At 38.8% G+C, this 9659-nt stretch overlaps 1 protein-coding gene across 1 annotated transcript in view; it reads left to right on the top strand.

Moving 5' to 3' along the window:
* Window positions 1-6024, top strand: part of LOC121314637 (cytoplasmic dynein 1 light intermediate chain 1-like) — a 27804-nt gene extending 21780 nt beyond the window's left edge. The window contains exon 13 of the mRNA XM_041248088.1: window positions 5202-6024. Coding sequence (XP_041104022.1) covers window positions 5202-5344 — 143 coding nt within the window. The 3' untranslated portion in view covers window positions 5345-6024. The remainder of the gene's footprint in view (window positions 1-5201) is intronic.
* Window positions 6025-9659: the final 3635 nt, after the last annotated feature.

The following is a 9659-nucleotide window of genomic DNA, read 5'->3' as shown; positions in this document are numbered from 1 at the left end:
GCACTTTATCACCCTGCTGCTACTGCGCAGGACCAAGCTACTACTGCAGCTTGCAGTAGTAGTTTGATGCAATAATAGTGTTTATTTAATTGCTTATGCTACTGTGAAGGCTTGACCTTCAACCTCGTTCTGTCCTGGTTGCTTGTTCTAGTCAGTGGCTTGTTGAGTGCTATTAGTGATTTAATCTACTGGGTTCAGATGTAGGTCATCACTTGGTTCTAGTTCAGACTTGCACTGAGCATTCCAGTAGCCTCTCAGATACTGCCACTAGTGGTTCAATTTCCTGTTTTTCGGAGGTGATCACCACTTGTTGGCTCCGATCCTCACCACCAAGTGCAGCCATGTCGTTTCATCACTGCACGATTAGCAGGGCGAAGCTACCTAGCGCAGATGGTCGTAACAAGTGTGCTACTTTTCTAGGCCCAGTGCATGCCAAGGCAGCTCTAAAGGATGGGCCAGACTGCGTTTTGTAAACTTCGCACAAAATTGGCACTCTAGAGAGTTGAGTTTTCCGTTCAGGGGACCACTCCTTCACCCCAGCACAGAGCTCATCAGCACCCTGGAGGGAGCCTGCGTCACCCTGATCAGATCAACAAGATCAGGGATGCAGTCTCGTGTCAACAGGTGACCCTGACAGAGCTGATACAGGGTTGGTTGGCTTTGCCACCCCATATTAGCCTCAGAGCATCAAAGTCCTCAACTAACTGGACGACTGGCTCATCTGCGCAACGTCTCCAGAGCAAGCACGGCTTCACACAGACATCGTAACCAATCACCTGCGCTTCTTGGATCTGGAGGTGAACAATCTGAAGAGCCAACTGACTCCTTTTCAGACAGCCTTCTACCTGGGAGTTTGTCTAAAGAGATAGTGTTGGCCACTCTGTCGAACGATAGAGCAATCAGAATGAATGCTTGCCTGAGGTTTTTTCAACTCTGCAGCAAACTGACAGTGGTGTTATTTCAGAGGCTCCTAGGCCTGATGGCAGCAACTTCTTAGATCCTCCCCCTGGGCTTGTTACACATGTGCCCCTTACAAGCCTGGTTCAACCACTATTTCCCTGTACTCTCTCTGAACCATCACCATTTGTTGACAGTGTCCCGTCACTGTCTGCAGGCTCTCTCCTGGTGGAAAAACCCGGGCCAAGTACAACTAGATGCGTCGCTAGGCAGAGGTGATTACAATGGACGCATCCAACTCAGGTTGGGGCTGCGTTTGTCAGAGCAGAGGAGTGCAGGGACATCACATCAATATTTTGGCGCTGCAGGCAGTTTTTCTGTCCTTGCAGATTTTTTTGGAGGAAATAAGAGGGTGGTCTGTTGTCACCCAGTCTACATCATGTGGCCCGCAGGCTTCGAACACCTCCTCTCCATCAGGGCAGTTCACTTGCCTGGGAAGATCAACTGGGTGGCAGACCAACTCTCCAGAGGGGTCCGGAGAGCTTCAGAGTGGACTCCACCCAAAGGTAGTGGCTCTCATCTGGGAGAAATTTGGGAAGGTGAAGATAGACCTCTTCGCCTCCCAGGAGACAACCCACTGCCTTCTGTATTTCTCCATGAAGCACAAGGACTCCCTGAGGATAGATGCTGTAGCCCACCAGTGGCCGGACCACCTCTGTACGCGATCCTAACCATTGGCGCTGCTTCTGCTTTATTAGAGAAGACCAGACTAGACAGGACCCGGGTCCTTCTGATAGCCCCGTTCTGGCCCTTCACTGGTACAGCTTTGAAGCGGCCAGCCGTGGGAGCTGCCGAAGTAGTGCCTCTTCCTCAGTGAGGTGTAGGGTACCTTGTGGCACCACAACCCAGCGATGCTCCAACTCTGGGTTTGGCCCCTGAAAGGCTGCGCTTGAGCCATTTAGGGTTGTCATAAGGTGATTGACACCCAAAATGCCAGAGCAATCTCCACCTACTCTCAGTATGCCTATAAGTGGAGCGTATTTCAGGCATGGTGCTTGCAGCGTAGGTTAGAACCCACAACCTGCCCTTTAGTAGTTATACTGTAATTTTTACAGGACCTGTTCGACAAAGGGAAATCCCCTTTTGACTTTGAAGGTCTATTTGGCAGCTATCTCTGCCTGCCACATTAGAATTGATGGGATTTCTCCAGGAGCTCACTTCTTGGCAGGGCAATTTTTGAAGGGAACCTCCAGGTTCCAGCCTCCAGTGAAAGACATTGTTTCCCGTTGGAGGCTGAACATGGTGCTTGTTGCACTCACAAGAGCTCCCTTTTAGCCCTTGCACTCAGCAGGGGTCAAATGTTTGTCTTTCAAAGCTGCCTTTTTGCTAGCAATCGCCTCCATTAAGCTGGTGAGTGCAAGCTTTTTCCATATCGAAGGCTTGCTTATTTTTTTCTGAGGGTAGGATGAACGTTTCCCTTTGTACCAACCCTGCCTTTCTGCCGAAAACCATTTCAGCGTTCAATGTCGACCAATTAGTGGAACTGGAGGCTTTCCATCCCCCTCGGTTTCCTTCTGACAAAGCGCAAAAGATTAATATACTTTACCCTGTTTTGAGCTTTAGTGTATTATATTGACAGGATGCAGAGTTGTCTGCTATGGGGCTAAGTCACAAGGACAGGCAGTTTCAAAATAGCGGCTGTTTAAGTGGTTGACTGTTAGTCAGGACTGCTTATGACACATCCAACCTGCCTCCTCCAGAAAAGATCACTGGCCATTCCACCAGGAACCAGGCGACTTTATGGGCCTTGTTCCAGGGTGAATCTGTAAGAGACATTTGCAACGTGGCCGTATGGGCCTCCCCACACTTTCAGCAGGTTCTATTGGCTAAACATTGTGGGCTCCGTTTTCAGCACAAGAGTGTTGAGGGCAGCCTCCCAGTTCAGCCCTACAACACAGTCATGAGGTGAGTTGCTTCCATGCTGCATATCATCTGGGGTCATTTAGCTTGTAAAGCTTGTAAGAGTCCTAGGCTCGGGGGCGGGCCCTCAGCAATATCACAGACTCTGACGAGCAGCGTTGGTATAGTTGTCAGGTTCAGGTGCTCTTAAATTAAGAGACATCACCAATTTGTAATGGTAGTATTTCTATTTCAGGGAAACCAGGGTTTCCAGCAACCCAGCAATTTGATGTACTCTTAACTGTCATAGACACAGCTCCAAACAATTAAGGGTTATTCAGAATGGTGTGGTTTGTTAAATGCAAGTATGTAGTAATACAGTCTGTGCCTAGAAGGAGGTTCCCAATTCTTCACCCTCTATCTGCCCACTCATCTGTATGGCTTGTGATCACCATGTACACTATGGTTTCATCATAGGTTATACATACTGGAAAGGAGCATTTTGATGAGTGACTGTATACACATACACGTATACACATCTCCTGAATATCTCATTGTTTGTTTGTTTGAAGAAATTTAAAATTAGTTATTTGCATGTGTGTGTGTGTGTGTGTGTGTGTGTTAATGTGGATTCATCTTCTGTGTAGTAACAGTTACAGGGCGCTGCCCTGTTAAGGTCAGTGTTTTGTGTAACTTTCCTGCTTGCAATTCCCCCTTTTGCATTTAATTTTTTTTGTGTGAATCTCCTTAGCATATTGTAAATATAGTGAAATGTTCTTTATAGAAACAGATGTGCAAAACCTTTAAAGGAGGGACACCTTATTGTATTTTGGTTAGAATTTTTCCTTAGCGATTTTAACTTGCATATACATGTCGAACAATGAAGTCGGCTTTAGTGCTTGTAAAGTTTTTTACATGTAATGTACACATGTAGACACGTTAATGTTGTAGTAGATCATAAAGCTGCAGCAACCTAACCATTGTGGCTTTTCTGATTGGTTACAAAGGTTTCCTGTATATTAAACATTATCTGTTTCATCTTAGTTTAAATTTTAAGGAAATCAGGTGGAATCTAACATCCCTGCTCCAATAGAATGATAGTCACATTTCAGTGCTTCACATATTACAGCAGTACTGAACACTGAAATAGCTGCTGTATCCTGTGCTGTATTTATCCAAACAATACATTATTAACATAACTGCAAATAACCCAATCATATCCCATTGCATTAACTGAAACCTGAAAACTGCAGCATTTGTCAAACTGATGTATTCGTCAGGGGGGAGAGAATAACAAATCAGGTGTCATTTATTCCAAGGTGCTTTAAGCCCAGCATACACGAGGAAACATGTTTCCAGATGCGATGTTTCTCGTGTGTCCAGAAACCAAGAAACATGTTTCCCAGAGTTCACCTGGGTTCTACTTTTGAGAATCATTTTTAGGAAACATTTTGCCTTTGGCTCTGAGCGCAAGTTAATCGGTCATGTGACTTTGCAAGATGGCGACTTCTAAAGTCAAGGGATGCCTATATTAGTGCAATGTTTACATTGTAGTAATTTCTGTTTAGCCTAGCAATGTTTAACATAATGTTATGTAGCATAAAAAGTGTAGTTTATTTCAAATGTTTGTTGTATTTAATGATACATTTCATTTGCTGTATTTACCTGTCACACATTTATTTAACTGAAACATTCATAAGAATTAGCATAGCAAAATAAGATAGTACTACTGGTGTTAGCCAGTTGACAGGAGCATGCATTACTATTCATGTGAGCACTTCTCAAAGAACTTGCTCCAGATCCATACTGTTTAACAGAAACAATGATGTAAACAACGATTAAGGTGAGTAAGTGAAATAATGTGTTGAAAAACTTTAGCCAGGGACTGATGCACCCGGTGCTGTTTGTTTACATTTGGTTAATAAAACCTTTTTCTTTTGAACCAGCTGCAGCTTCTACAAAGTTTTAATGCAGTTATAAGTGCAGCACCACTCAGTGCAATACGGCGTTCATCTATGTGAAGTGTGCGGCAGGAATGACCACATGGTGCTTGAAAAAGTTTCACGACAATGTTTTCAAATAATGTTTCCTTGACAATTTTTTAAGAAATATGTTTCCTTGCGTATGCTGGCCTAACCCTTCTATGCTAATGCATTTTTTGTGTTGCATACAGTGCCTTTTGACCAAATGCTGTAATTATGCATTATTTGCAAAATATTTTGTATATTTTGTGAGGTTACCCACAGAGTAGCTGCATGTCATAATTCAGCCATAATCTAAAAGGGAAGAATTTGACAATCATCTCTTGTATAATGCAGTTTCAATATAAATATATTGAAAGGGATATCTTTAGATCAACTGCTACCACATACTGAATTTAAGTTTTGACTTTTTTTTTGTCCCAGGCCAAAAGCTTGGATTAACAGATGTACAAGCAGAACTTGATCAAATTTCAAGTAAACCAGAAATGGAAGTGTCTTCTCCAACTAGCCCTACATCTCAGACTCCAGCAGATGGGATACATCTTGAAGACTGCACAAAAACCTGAGTCTGCCTCATCCTTTTCTTTCATGTGTTACTGTGGATCACAGAGCTGAACAATAAATCCAAACTTTGTTTAAAGGAACAAAGAACCTTTTAAGTGATTATATCTTTAATGTGTTGTCCAGAGAACTCTGATAAAATGACTGAAAGCAAAACTACAGAAAATATATTAAACTTGGGCCCTGCTGCCTGCCTTCATATTTTCTCCATATGAAATTGATGCTTAGTTAAAAATACATATATTTAAAAAGTATCTGTTCAAAAGGTGCTTGTTTGCCATGTTAAAGCAGAATAGCTGAACATATTACATGCACAGTATGTTGCAAGTTTTGAAGTGCCACTCTTTGGTGTCATTGTGCACTTAACTGGTTCTTTGTTAAATTACTTTGAAAAATACACTACATAGGAACAAAAATGTTTTATTGTTTGGCATTTGGGAAAAACTCTTGATTTACCTGGTTTGTTTGCAGGCACTAAATAAAACAAATGCGTTGCACAATATGTACAATATTACAGTGGTTTCTTAGCTACTCTAACAACAGGAGAAAAAGGCCAGTGGATAGTCTCATTTAACAAATGTACAGTTGTCAAGCTTAAATGGTTGGTCCCATAAATTCAAATGTTGCAGTGATGTTTCTATTCATCAAGTCGATAACCCTTTAATAAAGTTGTATTTATTCTCAATAGTCAGATTTGACTCTTTTTTTTTTTTTAATTTATGCACAACAATTTGGAATCCTGTTTTCTAAAAAGTCTATTATATTAAACCAAGGCAGTTTTGGTCAAAAGCAGTGGCACAAGCCTGCTGTGACTGTGTGTCGTCTTTAATTTATTTACTGAAATTGTTCGCTCATAGAAAAACAATTACTTTTGTATGTCACACTAGTTTCACCTCTGGAGAACTTCTTATAAAATTGTGCTAGGGAATATATGTAAATGATGTCATTTATGAATATGTTTCTTTTACAGAACTGAAAAGGGTGTACACTGTACCTCTTCAGACTATTTATACCTATCAAAGTACATGTAATGGTACTGAGTGCTTATGTCTAGTAAATTGGGGATAGAGCAACTAGCTAAGCTTGATATGGGGAAAATATCTTCCGAATGACTGCATAAGAAGGGTATTGTAATTCATTAATAAATTTACGTAATTTGTTAATAGATGTACATGTCATTAAGGTAGTATTAAATTAACGTTAATATCACTGCTTCATCGCAGCTCACGCAGTATCTCTTAAACACTGAGATGCTGACATAGTTTTCTGGAGCTCCTTGGGCGATGAGGAACGGAAGCATTCACTTCGACATGTGACCTAACTAAAAGGTCAAGTTTGATCAAGAATGCTGTATAAAGTTTAACGAGAGAGAGAGAGAGAATGAATATTCTGGCCTCAGGAATGCTTTGAAAGCAAAGAAATAATTATTTTGTAACGGTGTTACATAGTCTCTAAAACACTAAAATTATTTAATCTTTTCTTAGCAGCTCAAAGTGAACCGCAGATGAAAGCAAATACACATAAATGATCGTTGATATTTTCAACTTGTACGCATGCACGATTTCGATTGCGTGGCTTTTATACAGATTAAACAGGCGTCTGGCGATTGTGCCTATGGAGAGCGCTCTGAGCTGCTCATGTTTGCTGTTTTTTATTATTTTTTAAAAGCATAGATGCTCCGGTGAACATAAATAGTGGGCTAATCGCAATACTCACAGACTGTTCTTGTTTTAACTATTACAGTTGCTGCATTTTAGTAACTACAAAAAAACAAAGTGCAAAGCGACAGGAAGTTATAGAGCCCCTTTAGATAATGATGCTGGCTTTAATAATAAGAAGAAAGTGAACTATTGTTAGTAATTAACTAATTATAGTTTTATCTTTGAGGTTATGTTTTTGATGTTGTAAACATTTTAAATGACACATAATTGTGCTGAGGCGGGAAACAATGGTAAGGTGATAAACATTTATAGTGCAGACTCTTTTGTGACTAATGATGACTCTTGACTCTAATGATTTGCCAGCTAGAAAGCGAATACGTCTTTTAATTCTGTGCATCCAAATTACGTTTTAAGAATGAAGCATTCTGTTTTAAACCAGCATTTTGTCATGCCCAGACTGTTGTGAAAAACATATAGATTCAATTGTAAAATTGTAAGGGGTATTAAACCTCGTGATAGAAGGTGTACAGTTTAAAAAAAAAAAAAAAAAAAAAAAAAAGGTTGAAAACCCCTGCCCTAGAATGATTTTCAAATGTAATTTGAAACCAACAGAGGAAGAAAACAAGGGAATAATAATGTTACCAAGTAGGCTTACATTATTTATAAATAGGGCAGGAATCCAATTAATAAAAATGAATTTGGATTTGTAATTGGATTTTTCTATTTACCAGCGTAACAATGTCGTTATTAATTATTTGTTTCGGTGACATATATTTGGAGACAAAAATTAGATCGTAGCCTAATTTTGCAGACGCAAAGGAAAATTATGTTGTTTATGTTAACTGCCTGGGTTACATAAGACAACTTCAAGAAGGAATTAAAAAACTGCTCACAACAGTCTGATTAAACATCGAAATCAGAAAAGTAAGACATGTCTTTTAGTTTATGATATTCAGTATGGTGTCTTGTAATAGTTTAATTTGTTGAGACCGAATGATATACAGTATATATGGTAGCTTATCCAGTAAAGCTTAATGTAAACAATATTGGTTATGCTTCTTTTATAATAAGAACAATATGCAATTAAGACTGGATGGGCTCAAGACTGCTAATACTAGTATATTCGAGGAAAGTATTACGGATTATGTATTATGGATTTTCTTGTATTTATTGCATCTTGTAAAGCACTTTGTGATGGTGTTCCACTATGAAAGACGCTATATAAAATGAAGATTGATTTAAAGTGTTTTAAAGTATTGTGTGAAGTTTACACAAACGGTTATTTGCAAGGACAAAATTATTCATTTTCGGGTTCACTTTAAAGGTGACAATTTTGAGAACAGGTTTTTGTCCGGTTCTTGAAAAACAATTTATTTTCTTTGTTTTTGACTTGTGCTAAATTCTAATATAGGCTACTTTTCAATTTGGTTGATGTTGGTCAGGATGGCACCCGAACAGAAGTCGAAGAGCTGGCTAAGAAATCTGGACAAGAAAAGGGTTGGGATTAAAACTCTAAAAATGGTAAGTATATTGTTTTGTGACGCTGTGATGTTAAAGTATTTTTAAAGTACATTTTATTTAAATGGTCTTAGTATGCATAGTGCAGAACCTGTGTTATTATATTATTAATGCAGTGCCTCAACATCATAGTGAAACGTAGGGTGCTATTTTAAATGTTGCTTACTCAAGTCTGTATTTTTAAGACTGTATTTACAGTATAATCGTAAATCTCGAAAAACTACTCACTTCTAAATCTTTTGTAGTCATTTTTGTATTACTTTAGTATAAATACATGTTAATTTGGATTCATATGTTGTTTTTTTCTGACTTTATGTGAACGAAAAGACACACATTTGCCTGTTTTCCCATTGGAAATAGTGATATTTTGAAATATCACTGTCCTGGTCACAAAAGCAAAGTTTGTGGGGAATAATAGCCATGTTCTATACTTTTGAGACATAAGCAATTAGGAAATAACACTTACTACCCAGGAACAAAAATTGTGTTGCATAGTGTTATAATTAAATGAACAACAAGACATTTAATTTAACTCAAGAATTCAATGTTTTAGTGAATAAGATCAATTGTCACATGAAGCAAATGTGTGTTTTGTTTTTTTAATTTAACTCAAAAACTGAACATAAGGCAATTTTTCTTTTGTTGTCCTACTTTTAAAACTTTTTAACATCCCTAAAATTATAGGCCTTATCAACCAAAATATGTCACTGAGTCACAATTGTGATATATGAACATTTTGTTTCCTTCAGTGCAAGATTCATATGCCAGAATATAGTTCAGCTGATGGTTTATGTGGTCAATTGTAACACGTGTTACAACTGGCCCCAACCCAGAGAGCCAGTACTAAACCTTGTGTTCCAACAAGAAACGACAAAACTAAGAGCAATCACTTGTGTCAATTATAAGTACAGAGATCAGGGATGAGAATGCTAAAAGCCTGGATCCATAAACTCGATAACACAGGTATAAATCACATTTTTTATATCACATTTTGACTACTCTTGCTCATCTTAGTATTCAGGCATTACCCCAAAAGTGATAAATAAGTTACAAGTGGCACAAAATAAAATAATTAACTTTATAAAAGGCAGGGACTGTGTCACATATTGGACAGAAATAATTAATTAGTATTGGACATTGC

The sequence above is a fragment of the Polyodon spathula genome, chromosome 4 (assembly GCF_017654505.1).
Source record: "Polyodon spathula isolate WHYD16114869_AA chromosome 4, ASM1765450v1, whole genome shotgun sequence".
NCBI lineage: Eukaryota > Metazoa > Chordata > Actinopteri > Acipenseriformes > Polyodontidae > Polyodon > Polyodon spathula.
The sequence above is the reverse complement of the archived record's forward strand: the minus strand, read 5'-3'. Positions and strand labels throughout refer to the sequence as shown.